The sequence below is a fragment of the Gopherus evgoodei genome, chromosome 19, assembly GCF_007399415.2.
Source record: "Gopherus evgoodei ecotype Sinaloan lineage chromosome 19, rGopEvg1_v1.p, whole genome shotgun sequence".
Lineage (NCBI taxonomy): Eukaryota > Metazoa > Chordata > Testudines > Testudinidae > Gopherus > Gopherus evgoodei.
Window position 1 is genome coordinate 21,341,118 of NC_044340.1, and position 20,534 is coordinate 21,361,651.

Consider the following 20,534-nt stretch of genomic DNA (forward strand, 5'->3'; position numbering starts at 1 on the left):
TAAGCCCTGGTTCTCACAGGCAGGATGTACAGGACATCCACGTCACCTCCCCATTCCTAAAAGCAGAGCGCACCCCGCCCTTGGGCCAGGTGCAGAGGTGATGCACAAGGTGCTGTGAATACAGCTCCTGACACTAGCCGGGGTTGCCTGCCATGGGGCTTGGCTCCCTCACACATTGGTAGAGTCAGGCCACAGGCATCTAAGTGAATGCAAAGAGGTAACATACACCCCTTACACATCGCTCTGCAGGAGGGTAACGTACACCCCAGCGCATTCCCTCCCCTCCTATCACTGCTGCCACAGCATCCCACAGGCCGCAGGGAGCCTGCCAGCTTCCTGCTGAGGTTGTTCCTTTTAGCCAGTCGTGTGACAGGACATAGTCACTGGCAGCAATCCATATGAGACTGCACCATCCAGTCCCATCTCCCAGTCAGCTCTCCCAGGGTGGCAGGAGCTAATGCATGAACGACTGGGGCTCACAATTCCAGGGCTGGCTGGAAGCACATGCCCAACCTCTCCAGGAAGCAAGGACTTCCCAGTAGCTGTAGCTGCCAAGAGACCTGCCCCACCCATCTTACTTGTGTTGTCACAAGCCACGTATCCTGGTGGAGCCGGTCCAGACTCTGGAGCACACGGCATGATGTTGCTGCCACGGACCCTTTCTCGTGGATGTGCAGATGGGGTGGCGATGGGGTGACTGGCTCATGCGGCATAGGGGTTGGGAAGGAGGCTGCTGTTTGACAGAGCCAGTCTGATCTGTAGGTAAAGAACACACCGTCACTCACACAATTTGCTGGAGATTCCCAAAGGCCAGCCTGGGTGCCCAAGGACAACTAGAAGACTTGCCTTCATGAAGCAAGAGCCAATGTACGCAGCCAGGAAACCCCAGTAACATGGCTTTCTGACAGAGCTGGCTGGCTTTGGTAGCTGAACATTTCAGTAGATGATGTACCTCCAGGGTACAACGGGCCAGCCTATGGAGGCAAAGAAAGCCCTAGAGGTGCCTCTTCCCAGAGCTGAAAAACGCTGAGCATCTTTGCAAAGAATCACACTGCATCACTCTGGTTTTTCTCCTTTTGGAGGCTGCCAAACAAATTTTTCAAGCTGATCACCTAGCTCAGGACATCTGATTGAACGTTTGGTACTCAGCTCAGTCACTGGTGGCTCGGTTCCCCATACAGTCCCTCAGTGTCCATGTGAGCACCCAGGTGAGGAATTAGGTGCCCCAATTTATGTACCCAGGTTTGGAAACTGAGTCTCTATCATTATATAAGTCCTCTGAGTCACTCATTCAGAAAATGCCAATGTAACTTCCAGTTGTTAATTAGTAACATTTCATAATTGGTGTTCCAAGCCCGAAACTTCCTGAGCCCTGGAATGCTGCTCTGCGATTATGTCACAACTGATTGGTGTGAACATGGGACCGGATATTTATCTCCTCTACTCAAATTCATCTCTCCTGAGTGCTTTATTAATTTAATCCGGATACGTATGCCATGTTCCCCCATTTCTCCTTGGGCAGAGCCTGAGCTTTGAATTTAGAATAAACATGGTTTTTGCTGCTAATGTGGTTTCTGTTTCAAATCTCTTGCTAATTTTAGCAGTAAAAAAGTCACATGTAACAGAGAACTTGCAAAAAGAAAATGTCACTTGTGCAGTGAGAGAACCCAGGAATGGTGCAGCAACCACCAGAACTTGCTGTGCGTCAGTCCCTTCATATTGTATCTGCAAAGGGGAAGCAAGTCATATGTTTATGGCTCATAAACATTAAGTTCAAACCAGGGGCGGCTCCAGGCCCCAGCACGCCAAGCGCGTGCTTGGGGCGGCAAGCCATGGGGGGTGCTCTGCCGGCGCTGCAAGGGCAGCAGGCAGGCAGCCGTCGGCGGCTGCCTGCGGAGGGTCCGCCGGTCCCGTGGCTTCGGGGGAGCCGTGGGACCAGCGGACCCTCTGCAGGCAGCCTGCGGGAGGTCCATCAGAGCTGCGGGACCTGCGACCAGCAGAGCACCCCCCGTGGCGTGCCGCCATGCTTGGGGCGGCAAAATGTCTAGAGTCGCCTGTGGGGAGAATACTCAGCCAGTGAAAGAAGGCAGAGACGTTCCACCATCAGGGCAGGCGGCCATAGGCGGCAGGTTATATATATTTGGGGTGCCCGAGCGCCCGGAATATTCAGGGCTGGGGGCCCTGCTCCAGCAATATTTGGAGCTGGGTCTCTCCCCCGGCCCTGCCTGGATCGGGGCCTGGCCCCTGCGGGTCACCCCCCTGCGCTGCCCCATCCCTGCCTGGAGCGGGTCCCGGCCTCCACCTGCCACCCCTCCCCCTGCGTGTCCCTGCCTGCTCCTGCTGCTGGAGTGGAACGGCTCCCGGCAGAACTGCTGTCTGCTGCCCCTGGGTCCCAGTGCCGCAATCTGCTAATGGCCCTTCCCCTGCCCTTTGGCCCCAGCCCTGAGCCCTTCCAACGTTCCAAACCCTCATCCCCAGCCACAGCCCTCATCCCCTGGCACCCTAATCCTCTGCCCCAGCCCTGAGCCCTTCCAACGCTCCAAACCCTCATCCCCAGCCACAGCCCTCATCCCTCGGCACCCTAATCCTCTGCCCCAGCCCTGAGACCTTCCAACGCTCCAAACCCTCATCCCCAGCCACAGCCCTCATCCCCCCGCACCCTAATCCTCTGCCCCAGCCCTGAGACCTTCCAACGCTCCAAACCCTCATCCCCAGCCACAGCCCTCATCCCCCGGCACCCTAATCCTCTGCCCCAGCCCTGAGCCCTTCCAACGCTCCAAACCCTCATCCCCAGCCACAGCCCTCATCCCCCGGCACCCTAATCCTCTGCCCCAGCCCTGAGACCTTCCAACGCTCCAAACCCTCATCCCCAGCCACAGCCCTCATCCCCCCGCACCCTAATCCTCTGCCCCAGCCCTGAGACCTTCCAACGCTCCAAACCCTCATCCCCAGCCACAGCCCTCATCCCCCGGCACCCTAATCCTCTGCCCCAGCCCTGAGCCCTTCCAACGCTCCAAACCCTCATCCCCAGCCACAGCCCTCATCCCTCGGCACCCTAATCCTCTGCCCCAGCCCTGAGACCTTCCAATGCACCAAACCCTCATCCCCAGCCACAGCCCTCATCCCCCCGCACCCTAATCCTCTGCCCCAGCCCTGAGCCCTTCCAATGCACCAAACCCTCATCCCCAGCCACAGCCCTCATCCCCCGGCACCCTAATCCTCTGCCCCAGCCCTGAGACCTTCCAACGCTCCAAACCCTCATCCCCAGCCACAGCCCTCATCCCCGCGCCCCCTAACCCTCTGCCCCAGCCCTGAGACCTTCCAACGCTCCAAACCCTCATCCCCAGCCACAGCCCTCATCCCCCCGCCCCCTAATCCTCTGCCCCAGCCCTGAGCCCTTCCAACGCTCCAAACCCTCATCCCCAGCCACAGCCCTCATCCCCCCGCCCCCTAATCCTCTGCCCCAGCCCTGAGCCCTTCCAACGCTCCAAACCCTCATCCCCAGCCACAGCCCTCATCCCTCGGCACCCTAATCCTCTGCCCCAGCCCTGAGACCTTCCAACGCTCCAAACCCTCATCCCCAGCCACAGCCCTCATCCCCCGGCACCCTAATCCTCTGCCCCAGCCCTGAGCCCTTCCAACGCTCCAAACCCTCATCCCCAGCCACAGCCCTCATCCCCCGGCACCCTGATCCTCTGCCCCAGCCCTGAGCCCTTCCAATGCACCAAACCCTCATCCCCAGCCACAGCCCTCATCCCCCCGCACCCTAACCCTCTGCCCCAGCCCTGAGCCCTTCCAACGCTCCAAACCCTCATCCCCAGCCACAGCCCTCATCCCCCGGCACCCTAATCCTCTGCCCCAGCCCTGAGACCTTCCAACGCTCCAAACCCTCATCCCCAGCCACAGCCCTCATCCCCCGGCACCATAATCCTCTGCCCTAGCCCTGAGCCCTTCCAACGTTCCAAACCCTCATCCCCAGCCACAGCCCTCATCCCTCGGCACCCTAATCCTCTGCCCCAGGCCTGAGCCCTTCCAACGCTCCAAACCCTCATCCCCAGCCACAGCCCTCATCCCTCGGCACCCTAATCCTCTGCCCCAGCCCTGAGACCTTCCAATGCTCCAAACCCTCATCCCCAGCCACAGCCCTCATCCCCCCGCACCCTAACCCTCTGCCCCAGCCCTGAGCCCTTCCAACGCTCCAAACCCTCATCCCCAGCCACAGCCCTCATCCCCCGGCACCCTAATCCTCTGCCCCAGCCCTGAGCCCTTCCAACACTCCAAACCCTCATCCCCAGCCACAGCCCTCATCCCCCGGCAGCCTAACCCTCGGCCCCAGCCCTGAGACTTTCCAACGCTCCAAACCCTCATCCCCAGCCACAGCCCTCATCCCCCGGCACCCTAATCCTCTGCCCCAGCCCTGAGACCTTCCAACGCGCCAAACCCTCATCCCCAGCCACAGCCCTCATCCCCCGGCACCCTAATCCTCTGCCCCAGCCCTGAGCCCTTCCAATGCACCAAACCCTCATCCCCAGCCACAGCCCTCATCCCCCCGCACCCTAATCCTCTGCCCCAGCCCTGAGACCTTCCAACGCTCCAAACCCTCATCCCCAGCCACAGCCCTCATCCCCCGGCACCCTAATCCTCTGCCCCAGCCCTGAGCCCTTCCAATGCACCAAACTCTCATCCCCAGCCACAGCCCTCATCCCCCGGCACCCTAATCCTCTGCCCCAGGCCTGAGCCCTTCCAATGCACCAAACCCTCATCCCCAGCCACAGCCTTCATCCCCCCGCACCCTAATCCTCTGCCCCAGCCCTGAGCCCTTCCAACGCTCCAAACCCTCATCCCCAGCCACAGCCCTCATCCCCCGGCACCCTGATCCTCTGTCCCAGCTCTGAGCCCCCCTGAAGCATGAACCCCTCATCCTCAGCCCCAGCCTCATTCCCCTGCACCCTGATCCTCTGCCCCAGCTCCGAGCCCCCCTGCAGCATGAACCCCTCAAACCCAGCCACAGCCTTCATCCCTCCACACCCTGATCCTCTGCCCCAGCCCTGAGACCTTCCAATGCTCCAAACCCTCATCCCCAGCCACAGCCCTCATCCCTCGGCACCCTGATCCTCTGCCCCAGCCCTGAGCCCTTCCAACGTTCCAAACCCTCATCCCCAGCCACAGCCCTCATCCCCCGGCACCCTGATCCTCTGCCCCAGCCCTGAGCCCTTCCAACGCTCCAAACCCTCATCCCCAGCCACAGCCCTCATCCCCCGGCACCATAATCCTCTGCCCTAGCCCTGAGCCCTTCCAACGTTCCAAACCCTCATCCCCAGCCACAGCCCTCATCCCTCGGCACCCTAATCCTCTGCCCCAGCCCTGAGCCCTTCCAACGTTCCAAACCCTCATCCCCAGCCACAGCCCTCATCCCCCCGCCCCCTAATCCTCTGCCCCAGCCCTGAGCCCTTCCAATGCTCCAAACCCTCATCCCCAGCCACAGCCCTCATCCCCCCGGCACCCTGATCCTCTGCCCCAGCCCTGAGCCCTTCCAACGTTCCAAACCCTCATCCCCAGCCACAGCCCTCATCCCCCCGCCCCCTAATCCTCTGCCCCAGCCCTGAGACCTTCCAACGCTCCAAACCCTCATCCACAGCCACAGCCCTCATCCCCCGGCACCATAATCCTCTGCCCCAGCCCTGAGACCTTCCAACACTCCAAACCCTCATCCCCAGCCACAGCCCTCATCCCCCGGCAGCCTAACCCTCGGCCCCAGCCCTGAGACCTTCCAACGCTCCAAACCCTCATCCCCAGCCACAGCCCTCATCCCCCGGCACCCTAACCCTCGGCCCCAGCCCTGAGACCTTCCAACGCTCCAAACCCTCATCCCCAGCCACAGCCCTCATCCCCCCACACCCTAACCCTCGGCCCCAGCCCTGAGACCTTCCAACGCTCCAAACCCTCATCCACAGCCACAGCCCTCATCCCCCGGCACCCTAATCCTCTGCCCCAGCCCTGAGCCCTTCCAACGCTCCAAACCCTCATCCCCAGCCACAGCCCTCATCCCCCGGCACCCTAATCCTCTGCCCCAGCCCTGAGCCCTTCCAATGCACCAAACCCTCATCCCCAGCCACAGCCTTCATCCCCCCGCACCCTAATCCTCTGCCCTAGCCCTGAGCCCTTCCAACGCTCCAAACCCTCATCCCCAGCCACAGCCCTCATCCCCCGGCACCCTGATCCTCTGTCCCAGCTCTGAGCCCCCCTGAAGCATGAACCCCTCATCCTCAGCCCCAGCCTCATTCCCCTGCACCCTGATCCTCTGCCCCAGCTCCGAGCCCCCCTGCAGCATGAACCCCTCAAACCCAGCCACAGCCTTCATCCCTCCACACCCTGATCCTCTGCCCCAGCTCCAAGCCCCCCTGCAGCATGAGCCCTTCATCCCCAGCCACAGCCCTCATCCCCCTGCACCCTAAACCTCTGCCCCAGCCCTGAGCCCCCCCACAGCATAGACTCATAGGTCAGAAGGGACCAATATGATCATCTAGTTTGACCTCCTGCACAAGGCAGGCCACAGAACCCTACCCGTCCACTTTTATAACAACCCCTAACCCAGGACTGAGTTATTGAAATCCTCAAAATTGGTTTGAAGACCTCAAGCTGCAGAGAATCCATCAGCAAGCGACCCATGCCCCACGCTGCAGGGGAAGGCGAAAAACCTCCAGGGCCCCTGCCAATCCGCCCTGGAGGAAAATTCCTTCCCGACCCCAAATATGGCGATCAGCTAAACCCTGAGCATGTGGGCAAGACTCACCAGCCAGCACCCAAGAAGGAATTCTCCGCAGTAACTCAGTTCCCATCCCATCCAACATCTCCCCGCAGACCATTGAGCAGACTTATCTGGGGATAATCCAAGATCGATTGCCCAAATTAAACTATCCTATCATAACATCCCCTCCATATACTTATCAAGCTTAGTCTTAAAGCCAGATAAGTCTTTTGCCCCACTACTTCCCTCGGAAGGCTGTTTCAGAACTTCACTCCCCTAATGGTTAGAAACCTTCGTCTAATTTCAAGTCTAAACTTCCTAATATCCAGTTTGTACCCATTCGTCCTCGTGCCTACATTAGTACTAAACTTAAATAATTCCTCTCCCTCCCTAACGTTAACCGCCCTGATATATTTATATAGAGCAAGCATATTCCCCCGCAGCCTTCTTTTGGCCAGGCTAAACAAGCCAAGCTCTTTGAGTCTCCTTTCATAAGGCAGGTTTTCCATTCCTCGTATCATCCTAGTAGCCCGTCTCTGGACCTGTTCCAGTTTGAATTCATCCTTCTTGAACATGGGACACCAGAACTGCACACAATATTCCAGATGGGGTCTCACCAGCGCCTTATATAACCCCTCAAACCCAGCCACAGCCCTCATCCCTCCACACCCTGATCCTCTGCCCCAGCTCCAAGCCCCCCTGCAGCATGAACCCCTCAAACCCAGCCACAGCCCTCATCCCTCCACACCCTGATCCTCTGCCCCAGCTCCAAGCCCCCCTGCAGCATGAACCCCTCAAACCCAGCCACAGCCCTCATCCCTCCACACTCTGATCCTCTGCCCTAGCTCTGAGCCCCCCTGCAGCATGAACCCCTCATCCTCAGCCCCAACCCTCATCCCTCCACACCCTGATCCTCTGCCCCAGCTCCGAGCCCCCCTGCAGCATGAACCCCTCAAACCCAGCCCCACAGCCCAACCCTCTTCCCTAGCCCTGAGCACCCCCACATCATGAAACCCTCATCCTCAGCCCCACAACCTTCACCCCTGCACTCCCTCCTATCCCCAAACTCCCTCCCAGAGCGTGCACCACCTCCCCCTTCCTACACCTCCACCCCCAGCCCAGAGCCTGCACCCAAACTCTGTCCCAAAGCCTGCACCCCTCACCCCCTCCTGCACACCCACCCCCTGCCCCAGCCCAGAGCCTGCACCCAGCACCCAAACTCCCTCCCAGAGCTTGCACCCCTCACCCCTTCCTGCACCCCCACCCCTAGCCCAAAGCCTGCACCCCTCACCCCCTCCTGCACACCCACCCCCTGCCCCAGCCCGGAGCCTGCACCCAGCACCCAAACTCCCTCTCAGAGCCTGCACCCCTCACCCCTTCCTACACCCCCACCACCAGCCCAGAGCCTGCACCCCTCACCCCTTCCTACACCCCCATCACCAGCCCAGAGCCTGCGCCCCTCACCCCCTCCTGCACACCCACTCCGTGCCCCAGCCCGGAGCCTGCACCCAGCACCCAAACTCCTTCCCAAAGCCTGCACCCCTCCTGCACCCTAATCCCCAGCCCAGGACCTGCACCCCAGACCTCCCCCCCAAAAAACCCTGCCCAGAGCCTTAGGCAAGTGGAGGCGGAGTTGGGGGAGTGGGTTTTGGGCACCACCAAAATTTCTACAAACTTGCCACCCATGCAGGCAGCCATTGTTTAATTAGAGATCCTGGGCACTAACCTTTTGAAGAGTGTTGGATACATCATTGTGATGGAAGTGAGCCTGAGCTGTTAGGTTTGGGCCTGAATCATTGGCTGTTGGGATTTCTCTTATGCCTATCTCTACACAACATAGGAAAGGTGTATGCCATGAGCAAGGGACGTGCCCCTGGACAAGCCAGCACTTAACACAGTTCTGCCAATCCCAAACACTCAAGAATCATGAGTCAGGCTCCAAAAAGTCATAAGATCAGCTGAAATTCATATCTTTGGAGTTCCTTCCATTTGCCCTCTGGCTTTAGACCCTGTAGGGGTCAATTTTTCAAGCTTTTCTACGCAAAAGAATAAAGGGACACAAATCTGACATCAGGAAACATAACATTCAAAAACCAGTAGAAGACCACTTCAACCTCTCTGGCCACTCAGTAACAGACTTAAAGGTGGCAATTTTGCACCAGAAAAGCTTCAAAAACAGACTCCAATGAGAAACTGCTGAGCTTGATACCATTAACTTGGGTTTGAATAGAGACTGGGAGGGGCTGGGTCATTACACATATTGAATCTATTTCCCCACCTTAAGTATCCTCACACCTTCTTGTCAACTGTCTAAACCAGGCCATCTTGATTATCACTACAAAAGGTTTTTTTCTCCTGCTGACAATAGTTCATCTTAATTAATTAGCCTCTTACAATTGGTATGGTTACTTCCACCTTTTCATGTTCTGTATATGTATATATATTTCTTACTATATGTTCCATTCTATGCATCTGATGAAGTGGGCTGGAGCCCATGAAAGCTTATGTTCCAATAGATTTGTTAGTCTCTACGGTGCCACAAGTATTCCTGGTCTTTACACTGAAATAACCAGCCTCCCTTCTCAGATCCTACCCCAGAACAGTGTGGCTAACCAGGAGCAACAGGGGCCTGATTTTCAAAAAGGTCCATGGTCAGCTGCACGGTTGGAGCTCATTGCAGTCCCATGAGCAAGGCGTTCATTGGAGGTGGGACTTGTAGCCAGACCAGACATCCAGAGAGAGCAAAGAATGATCATCTCTGTGCACCAGGCAAAGGAAGGTTTAAGTGGGACTTAAGTAGCACAAGGGGCTCGTGCTGTCTTCTGTGACTCAGACAACATGGAGTGAGAGTTGCTGGCCACTGAAAATGTGTGCTGAGTAATGCACAAGTGTGTGCGTGGTTTGAGCCAAACGTGTTGCTGAGGTCACTGCTGCAGGGCCTGAATCATGCACAAAATGCTGGGATAGAAACAATGAGGAGAGAAGCTAGAAAACTAATGGGCCAGATCCTTGCTGCTGTCAATCTGTCTAGCACCTTCGACTCAGTGGAGGATTGAGCCCAATAGGTTTGAAGTAGAGCTGGTAGACTAATTTTCTGCTGAATTTCCTGATATTTTTCGAACCGATTTCTTGACAGTTATTGATTCTCAATATGTGTCCTGCTGATGGAGATGGGATGTGGGGGGGAGATATGCACAGGCAGCACTTTAACAACTATTTGCCCATTTCCAGTTTTAATCTTTGAATTAAAACTGGAACATGTCAGCACCATAGATTCATAGATGTTAAGGCCAGAAGGGACCATTATGGTAAAATCCAGGCTGCCCTGTTGCTCAGCACAAGCCAGAGAACCTCACCCAGTAATTCCTGCCTCAGTCCAGAACTTTCGCTTGAGCAATAGTGAATCTTTTCAAAAGAAATCCCAGCTTGACTTACAGACTGCAAGTGAGAGACAGTCTGCCATGTCCCTAACAGGACGCTCACCGGGTAGGGAGACCCACCGCAGAGGGACAGCATAGACCAAAGCCCAGTGTTCAGAATCAAACAAGGACAGGAAGGCAGATACAAGAGACAGTTAGAAATTGTCTGCACCTTCACAGTGGGTGTTTAATCAAAAATGAAAGGACACCAGCAAAGGGCCTTACGGTACGGTGAAACAAACAGAAACAGAAAGTCACAGGAATCATTTCAGTAGCAGTCATCTGAGAGGAATGAGATCAGTGGCAGACCAAACAACACATGCGGTTTTGAACTAGTTGAAATGAGCTGCCTAAATATCTGCTCTTCTTCTTTCCTATTCCCCGGATCATCACCCAAACTGCTGTTAGCCTCTGAACTCATCTGCCTTTCTCTGAGCTAGAGTGGAAACGGGCTGGCTTTTTTGTGCGTTTGCATAGCACTGCTGGTGCCTGATAAATGGTGTATTAACATAGTCATGATGACACTACCAACTGTCTAGCAATGGGCAAAACTCCTCCCACTGCAGAGCAGTGATGGTCGGTGTCAGGGAATAGAACCCAGAAGTCATGATTCCCTCCCTACCCCACTGAATTCTCCCATCTGTTACAAACATGCTGCCTGGAGAGGAACGTCCTACAGAGAGGACAGAGGAACAAACCCAGGTTCCCCCCACAGAAATTACCCATCACATGCAAAGAAAGCAGCTTGTTAATTAAACCCCAATCTCAGGGAGCCTACTTCCCTGCACTGCTGGCTCTGCAAGGAGCTGGAGCAGCAAGCTTACCAGATAGCTGTCCCGTTCCATGGCCGCCACCAGGGCTGGAGTCTGAGGATCAGAGTGACGCCAAGTCCAGGGTTTTCTGGAGATCGTCCTATCCAACTTGAGCAGGCAGTTCAATGGGAATGGAACAGGAAGTCTGTCCGTGCTCACACCTGTGTGGTAACTGCCAGGGTAATTGACAGAGGAAAACCGGCCTGACCTGTCACTCAGCTCTGCTGCCTGTTTGTTTCCAACTACCCCGTACGTAGTGTATAAATATCTGCCTTTTACATACCGGCCCATCAGCCAGTCCTGCCTGCTCCTGACAGCTGGGCAGGGGTGTCTGTACAGAGGCAACAAAAACTTAGGTGGAACCTGGCAGGTTCCTAGTTCTCACCACAGTGTCGGACGTATCTTTCTAGAAGAACAACTCCCGGACATTCCTAGTGAGGAGCCAGGTGATCTGTTATGGGCAGTGACACTCAAAGTCTGTGGGACCCTTGGAGGTTTTGTTCCCTTCAGAGATTGTCTGTTCGAGGCAAGGCTCACACTGAATGACTCGCAAATGTTCTCCCTGAGCTCAGAGCCGCCCCGATCCTCCCCAGTCCTTAATTGCTTTCCCCTGAGAGCTGCCCAGTTTCAAGTCAACTCCCATGGGAGTGAGGTCACACTCCTAAGGCTCCTAGCTGGAGAGTGACTCAGAGGACACAAAGCAGGTGCTGCCATGTCACGCCTTTTAGCCCGATCGCTTCTTGCCATCCTGGGAGAAAAGGGCCCAGCTCCTGCACAGCAGTGCAGACCAAGCTGAGGTTTCCAGTTACGGGACACAGACCTCTGGCTGTCCACAATCCACAGGGGGCCATGGGAAACAGAGTATACATTAGAACAGCCCTGAGACTGCTCTCAGTTACGCCAGGGGACTGGGCAGGCCCTCCTTGTCACGGAGTCACCGGGCGATGCTCTGGAACTGCTCCCCACCAAGCCAGTCAGGACTTTGGGGAGCCTCCTCTCCCTTGGAGCAGACTTGTTCAGGGCAAGAAGCTCATACGTCTTCACCTCCTGGGTCTCTCCTTGGAGCATTCAGTATCCTCTGCCCCTCCGTGCGCTTCCCACAGCGAGCCCACCCCAGCAGGGTCCTGGGGAAGCCACAGGGTCCTGCACCCCCACTTTGCAGTCAGACGTGACTCTCAGCCAGCTAGTAAAACAGAGGTTTATTCGATGACAGGAACAGGGTCTAAAACAGAGCTTGTAGGTACAGCGAACCGGACCCCTCGGCCAGGTCCATTCTTGGGGGCAGTGAACCAGACCCCCCACGTCTGCACTTCACTCCTCGTCCCCAGCCAGCTCCAGACTAACCACCCCTCCCAGCCCCTCCTCTCTGCTCAGCCCTTTTCCCAGGCCAGGAGGTCACCTGATCCCTTTGTCTCCAACACCTTCAGCTGGCACCTTTGCAGAGGAGGGGCCCAGGCCATCAGTTGCTAAGAGACAGAGGGTCAGGCATTTAGGTGCACTGGCCCTTTTCTTTGCCAGATACTTAAGAACTGCCTAGGGGACACTGAGGCACCAACACAGTATTCCGAGAAAACATTAAGAACATTCCCAGTTCATCACACTCCTACTGCCCCAGAATATGGAAGACACAAACATGGCTCCTTCCCACACCTTTCATCCAGAGATAAACACAGGAGCAGCTTGCAGAGGAGAATCAGGGCCCTTATCTCTTGGGAGATTTTGTCAAGGGACTCCTCCCTGCCCCGACCCACATTTCTCTGTCACTCCCAAAGCCGCAGCTGTCACGAGCCGGGTGGTTACATGGAGGAGAAAACGGAACTCAATGGGTAGCTGCTGCCTGTGAACCTTCCTGCTAGTTTAATCTTTCAATGACAATATTTACTACCCTGGCTCCTGTGGAATGATGTGATGGCCCATTTCTGACAAAGGTACAAACCGTGTCACCTAGCAACGTCCTATGACAGCAGCAGGAAGAACAGGGGTGACCAATCTCTGCTGCAACAGGACATTAGGAGAGTGACCTGTCGACTCCACATGCCGAGGAGGCGTTGTCCCTCCCAGGGAGCAGTGGGCTGGCCGCGCTGCAAGGAGAAGAGTCGCTCCCATGTCACTGTGTGATCTTGGCCCTCTTTTCAGGAGGAAGGGCGAACACTGCATGGCTAGAGCAGGGAGCCAGCTAATGGCAGCCCTTCAGACCCTTTCCTGACACTCAGTTGGCCAGATTCCCCCACTGCCTGCCCCTTCTGGAGTTACTTACAGCAGTGCAAAGTGGGGGGAGAATGATGGAAATGATGATAATGCAGGAGCAAGAGGGTGAGGAGTCAGGGTCCCCGAGTCCCATTTTGTGATGCCATTTTCACATGGTTCCTCCCTCCCATTCACACTGAAACTCTCTTTTCATTGGGCTCCCGACCCACCCGAAGGGCTCTCACTGGAAAGTCGGGGATGGAGCCAGGGTCTCCGAAGTGTAGAGGAAAGCCACAGAGGGTTTCTCCCTGCAGGGATTGCCATGAACATTCTCTTTGGTTTTGATCCCCCATATGTGGCTCATATGATTCTGCAAACTCAGTCAACCATCCTGGTTCCCTCTAGCCCCATGGCTCAGCTGTACAGGAGTGGGAATTCCACATGATCTGAATGCCAATCCTGCAGTCATCTCAGCTACCATAGGGGCTGGCCTCTGGCTTGCTCACAGGTTATACAGAACTTCCTCGTCCATGATGCACAGCTGGGATTGTGCTGATTCACAAGAACTGTAGAGCAGAGCTGAGCAGGGGTTTTTGTTTTTTGTTTTTTTCAAAAAAAAAATGTATATGTAAAATGGCTTTTGGACCAAGCAATTTCATGGAAAATTTTAATTTTGTTTGACGTTTCCTGTTTTTTCCTTGAGAAACTGGAAACCAAATGTTTGTCAGTGAAAACTGTCAGTCTTCATTAAAAATTGCCAGGTTTCAGTTTTTGGAAAACAAAAATTTGATCACAAACAGTTTTTGAAATGGAAGAATGTGAGCTGGATATGACTTTTTAAGTCCTAATCTGAAATCCCTGCCTCAAATGGCTTTTTTTTACCCAGCTCTTAGTTGTAGTAGAGAAGCCTAGAACTTTGCCCATGACAGTCCCCCTGCGTTCCTGCCACTGTCTAAAACCCCAGATGCCACTCCCTGCTACGGGTGCTGGGGCGGGAGGGCAGGCGTGTGACCAGCATGCAGGTTTCCGAGCTAAGATGCACTGTAATTAGAACGAAGCACCTTGTGTTGTCAGTTGGAAAATGGCCTCCGTGAAAGAACTGCAGCCTTAGAGATAGCCAAAGCCTTCAGCTTCTCTTCAATGTGTAACTTGCCTCCCGGGCAGGTTACTGCTTCTTAGGCTGCATTGCCATAGAGAGCAGTAATTGACTATCCTCAGTCAGTTAATGTTTCTCTGACTTAGCTGGAAGCCACACAACCACAGGCTGTGATCTTAATCGTTCTGTGATCATATCAGCTCTGGCACAAACTGGCATGGACAGTCCTTGCATGAGAGAGTACCAGGAAGGTGCAGGCTATCTGAAGAAGTAGGACTGGTGATTCAGTGTCACTCTTTCCACTGAGTCAGTGCCCAAGCAATCCCCACCAAGGAGACAGCTTTTCCCAGGACGCAGACAATTCATTCCCATCAAACTCAGAACCAGACCTCTCGTGGTCACTGAAGGTCCCTGGCACTTTAGGAAGAGTCAGGGGTTAACCAAGATTCCCTGGCCAAATTCCACTAGGTTACTGCATCCTGCAATTGCTCAATTCCTTCTGCAGTTTCAGTTGCCCCAAGTTCCTGTCTTCAGCCGTTATGCAGCTCTGACCCAACAGGGCCCATCAGAGCTAAGCTGTCCCTCCCCTGCTGAGATCTGACCCAAGGGGACTTGCTTTCCTGCATGTCCCCTCCATCAGTTTTTATGGTGCTGCTGCATTTGTCCCCAAAGTGCAATCATTGCCATGGCAGGTTTCCTGCTCTGAGTGGTGAAGGTGATCAGCAAAGGAGCTAACACCTACTCTCTAAAGCCATTGTCTTTGGTTCCTGCAGCCAAAGCTTGACTGACCTTTCTAATTACTGTTTAGTACTTGTTAGTCAGCAGCACAATAACCACCAAACCCATGGAGATATATATAACATTCAATAATCAATACAGTCATCTCCCATGTCCTTGGCTGTTGCCATTTCACAGATGTCTAGAGATGCAGCAGACAGGATGGGTTATTAGGCACACAGCAGTTTTTCAACCTGCCTAAATTCTTTCTGTGTTGTAACAAAGAAAATAAAGATGAAATTCTCTTGTGCTTGTTGACCTATGGAAGGACTTTCCTAAATATTGACTTAAAGTGCAATAACTCCATAAACGATTATTATTAATAATGAGAATCAAGGCTGCTTGATGTATGTGTGGGCCCCTTGCCCACCCAGCCTCTAACTGCAAGGCACAATTTCCTAGTCTTTAATGCCAGAAGGGACCATGATGACCATTCAGCCTGACCTCTCCCACTGCACAGCTGTAGAACCTGCACAGACACTCCCCATCATAGAATCATAGAAGATTAGGGTTGGAAGAGGCCTCAGGAGGTCATCTAGTCCAACCCCCTGCTCAAAGCAGGACCAACTCCAGTTAAATCATTTCAGCCAAGGCTTTGTCAAGCCTGACCTTAAAAACCTCTAAGGAAGGAGATTCCACCATCTCCCTAGGTCACCCATTCCAGTGCTTCACCACCCTCCTAGTGAAAAAGTTTTTCCTAATATCCAACCTAAACCTCCCCACTGCAGCTTGAGACCATTGCTCCTTGTTCTGTCATCAGGTACCACTGAGAACAGTCTAGATCCATCCTCTTCGGAACCCCCTTTCAGGTAGTTGAAAGCTACTATCAAATCCCCCCTCACTCATCTCTTCTGCAGACTAAATAAGCCCAGTTCTCTCAGCCTCTCCTTGTAAGTCATGTGCTCCAACCCCCTAATCATTTTCATTGCCCTCTGCCGGACTCTCTCCAATTTGTCCACATCCCTTCTGTAGTGGGGGGCCCGAAACTGGACACAATTCTCCAGATGTGGCCTCACCAGTGCTGAATAGAGGGGAATGATCACTTCCCTCGATCAGCTGGCAACGCTTCTACTAATGCAGCCCAATATGCTGTTAACCTTCTTGGCAACAAGGGTGCACTGTTGACTCATATCCAGCTTCTCATCCACTGTAATCCCCAGGTCCTTTTCTGCAGAACTGCCGCTTAGCCAGTCGATCCCCAGCCTGTAGGAGTGCATGGGATTCTTCTGTCCTAAGTGCAGAACACTGCACTTGTCCTTGTTCATCCTCATTTGCCCAGTCCTCTAATTTGTCTAGATCCCTCTGGATCCTATCCCTACCCTCCAGCGTATCTACCTCTCTCCCCAGATTAGTGTCATCTGCGAACTTGCTGAGAGTGCAGCCCATCCCATCATTCAGATCATTAATGAAGATGTTGAACAAAACCGGCTCCAGGACCAACCCCTGGGGCACTCCACTTGATACTGGCTGCCAACTAGACATCGAGCCTTTGATCACTACCAGTTGAGCCCGACGATCTAGCCAGCTTTCTATCCACCTTACAGTCCATTCATCCAGCCCATCTTCTTTAACTTGCTGGCAAGAACACTGGGGGAGATGGTATAAAAAACTTTGCTAAAGTCAACGTATATCACATCCACCACTTTCCCCTCATCCACAGACCCAGTTATCTCCTCACAGAAGGCAAACAGATTAGTCAGGCATGACTTGCCCTTGGTGAATCTATGCTGATTGTTCCTGATCACCTTCCTCTCCTCCAAGTGCTTCAAAATGGATTCCTTGAGGACTTGCTCCATGATTTTTCCAGGGACTGAGGTGAGGCTGACCAGTCCGTAGTTCCCTGGGTCATCTTCCTTCCCTTTTTTAAAGATGGGCACTATATTTGCCTTTTTCCAATCGTTCGGGACCTCCCCCAATCGCCACAAATTTTCAAAGATAATGGCCAATGGCTCTGCCATCACATCAGCCAGCTCCCTCAGCACCCTCGGATGCACTGCATCCGGCCCCATGGACTTGGGCATGTCCAGTTTTTCTAAATAGTCCTTAACCTGCTTTGGCCTTCCTGATTACACCCCTGCATGCTTGAGCAATGTTTTTATACTTCTCCCTGGTCATCTGTCTGAGTTTCCACTTCTTGTAAGTTTCCGTTTTGTGTTTAAGCTCACTAAAGATTTCAGTGTTAAACCAAGCGGGTCACCTGCCATATTTGCTATTCTTCCTGCTTCAGAAGTCTCTCGGTCATCATCCTTCTCCACTCGCACATTCCCGCCCAAACTAACACAGCTTTGCCATGTCACCCGGGGTGAGGGAAGTGAGTCCTGTGGAGTGAGAGGAAACCCAGGGTCTGTGTCAGTTCGGAGAATGAGCGAGGGAAACAGCAGGACAGATTCCTGTTTGGTGGCAGGGATGGGGGAGGCTGCCTAGGTGCGCAATACAGGGGGATGCAGCTCCTCTCACTCAGGCACGCTGAAGTCAGCAGAACACAACTTGTTCTCCACATCATGTGGCACCAGGGCATGCACCACTAGCATTTTACTCAGTCCCTCGTGCAGACCTGGGGCCCCTGCAACACCAGCTCCTAACAGCAGTGTATTGGCATCATAAATGGTGAAGGTAGCGGCCCAGGTAATGAACAGCTGCCTAGGCGGGAAGGAAATTAACGCTAGCTCCTTCCCAGCTGTCGTCTCAGAAGCTCTTGCCATAGTGTCCTTTTCTGAGGGTTTGGTCACACATTCTAAAGGTCAGCATTGCACCTGCTGATCACACTGGGCTGGGTGCTGCAGGTATTCCATATGTCAGCACAAATGCAGCCCATGCACTGCAAGGGTGCTCATGCCCTTCCCCTCTCCCACGTGATGGGACTGGATGTTGTGATGATGATGCAGAATGGCTGCTCTGGCTGTTACTGCATTTCAAACACTGTGTCTGACAAGGCGGATGGATGTAGAGTACATGCACCTTTGTCTTCCTGTGCCATCGTGACTCTGGGGTTCATTTTGTTTTGCTGCCCCTACATTTGTTGTTTTCACACTTTGTTGTTTGTGTAAAGCTGGAGGGAGCTTGTCAGGCCTGCTGTGTGGCTGTGCAATGCCAGTGAATTTGCACATGCGTATACCAGATCTGCATTTGGCCTGTCCGTGTGCCTGCCAGCACTTGGGTTCCTCTTCACCTCGCCCATTGCCTCTGAGAATGATTTACAGACTCACCATGGGGCAACTCCAAGAATGATTTTTACAAAGCCAAATAAGGAAACAACAAGTCACACAAAACTCTTTAACCAACTTCATCCCTAGCACCTTTCCGTGCGATCTGCGGACTCCTCACAGTTTGTTCACTTGCCCCAGCTGCATTTTCACATGCTAACACGGCTGTGTAACCAACACGTTAGTAACATAAATAGCTTTGAGCAACAGCCATCCAACTCAGCAGTGAGTGCTGCAGGGTCAGGCTCCCCGCTGCATTCTCTGGGCCCATGGTATTTACAAAAGGACAAGAGGAAGCCTTAGCCATTCTGGTTTGAAAGCGCTTCCCATGGCTCTATCTGCTGCTGCATTACCCTGTGAACAGCCAGCATGAAACAAAACCTCAAGCCAGAGCAGTAACTTCCCCAGCTTCCTGAGCAGGTATTATTGCAAAGCCCATGCTATGCGATGCCCGTTCAGACCCCAACAGTGCGCACCTGGGGTCATCCTGGGCAAACTCCTCTGCTGCACCGACATTTCGTTAAAGAGACGGAGGCACCTGCTTCTGGTGAGACAAGGGGGCCCACAACGGGAAAATGAGTCATCCCAATTAAACAAAACAGTCCCCATGGGGGGCAGAAGGCAACTCAGTGGACTCCACTGAAAATGTGATCATTGGGGAATATATTTTTGCACTTCTGTTTTTACAGTGCTGAGCGGCAGCACTATCCTGTAACTTGGCATTTCACTGTGAGACTCGGTCCCTGCGTGGTCCTCTTCAGACCGGTTGTTACATTTTGTGGGGAGAGGGATGGAGTGAGGGTCACACTCAGAGGCGCTAGGGAGAGTTGCAGGTTGGTTCTCATTGCTGTTAGCTCTCTTGCTGTGGCACCCCAGGACCCCTGTCAGAGATCGGGGCCCCAGTGCATCAGGCTCTGGCCAGAGAGCTCACAATACAACAGATGAACGGACAGACAAATGGGGGGACAAGTAACAGCAGAGCCTGGTGCCAGCCAACAAGGCGGCCTGCCACCACCCGACAATTCTGGCTCTTCCTCATCCGTGGTGGAACCTGCTTCCTGGCCTGTCATGTCTGACCTCAGCACAGAGGGTCTCCTTGGACAGAAGCAGGAGAGAGCTCAGCAGAGCACAGAGCTCACCCAGCTCCTGCTCTTGTGTCTGCTACAGAACAGGCATCATTTGGGTATGCAGGGGACAGCAGTGTGGGGCTGGTCCCCACGTATCCCTGAGCTGCACCTGCTCCCCAGGACTAGCCCATAGATCCGCACTTTCCCCCAGCACCGGGGGGCTGATGTTTTTAGCTTTTTGATATTTTGATGGATTCTTGAGCCAAGCCAAACTTTTCCCTGGCCTCCTAGTTTTAATCTTTTAACTTGGGTGAATGTCAGCAAAGGAAAAACGTAGGGTGCTGCTCTGGGAAAATCTCCAAGTAATGAGAAGCAAACAGCTGGGGAACAGACTCCCTGGGGGAAGCCACATTGCTTGGGCAGTTATAACAGGACTGGACACTAAGCCCTGGCCAATGCTCTGCAGTGCCTCATTCACCCTGACAGCAGCACCTGCCCAGAGCTAGCATGAACAACGAGCTCATTAAATCTCACAAAACACCCCGCAAGCAGCAAAAATTCCTCCAGTAGAACCACGCAGTGGTGAAGTGATGTGCCCAAGGCCAAGAGAGAGTCAGTGGCATAACCCAGAACAGACCCTTGAATCCCAGCTCCCTGTCCCTTCTTCTAACCACATTGGCTGCCATTTGTAGGAACTTCGTGAGTTATCAAAACTCGTGTCATTCTGCGGGGCCATTGAGTGCTTTCCAGTGTGTTGGAAATGTGGAGTAGGTGGTAAAAGCAGAGATTAGTCAATAGCTTTAAGTATGAAAGGGAAACTCAGCAGCGTTTTCATATTCTGACATGATCATGAACCTCAAACTTCCCCTCCCCAGCCTGTGACCCCATGTCCTCTCCTGAGCGGACCCCACGCCCCTCTCCAGGACAGTTAGCATGGAGCTGGGCATAGGCACAGCCACGCTGCCCTCGTTTATTCTCACCCCCTGGTAGGCGGCGGGAGAGGGCTGGAGGAGTCTGCAAATGGAGAAGTGATCCAGCCCAGCACATGGTTAACCCATGAAGATGATTGCGGGATATGCAGAGGGCCGGGACTGAGGAAGAACAAAGTCTTTCTTGTCTGCTGCCTACACAGGGCTGGGCAGCTTAACCTGCAGGGGAGTCCAAGGTCCTCTCCTCTTTCCTTAGTCTAACACATCAGCTCTCTGTAGCAAGACGCCGAGCCCAT

The 20,534-nt window shown here is 54.0% G+C and overlaps 1 protein-coding gene across 3 annotated transcripts in view; it reads right to left on the bottom strand.

Moving 5' to 3' along the window:
- TMPRSS13 (transmembrane serine protease 13) overlaps positions 1-20,534 on the bottom strand; it is an 85,817-nt gene that overhangs the window by 14,426 nt on the left and 50,857 nt on the right. For 2 of the 3 annotated variants that reach the window (XM_030538394.1, XM_030538392.1), the window contains exons 1-2: positions 10,992-11,138; positions 579-756 (exon numbers count right to left, since the gene is read on the bottom strand). In XM_030538394.1, coding sequence (XP_030394254.1) covers positions 579-639 — 61 coding nt within the window. In that variant the 5' untranslated portion in view covers positions 640-756; positions 10,992-11,138. Of the gene's footprint in view, positions 1-578; positions 757-10,991; positions 11,139-20,534 lie in introns of those variants that run through there. The other variant, XM_030538393.1, reaches the window with a different exon arrangement.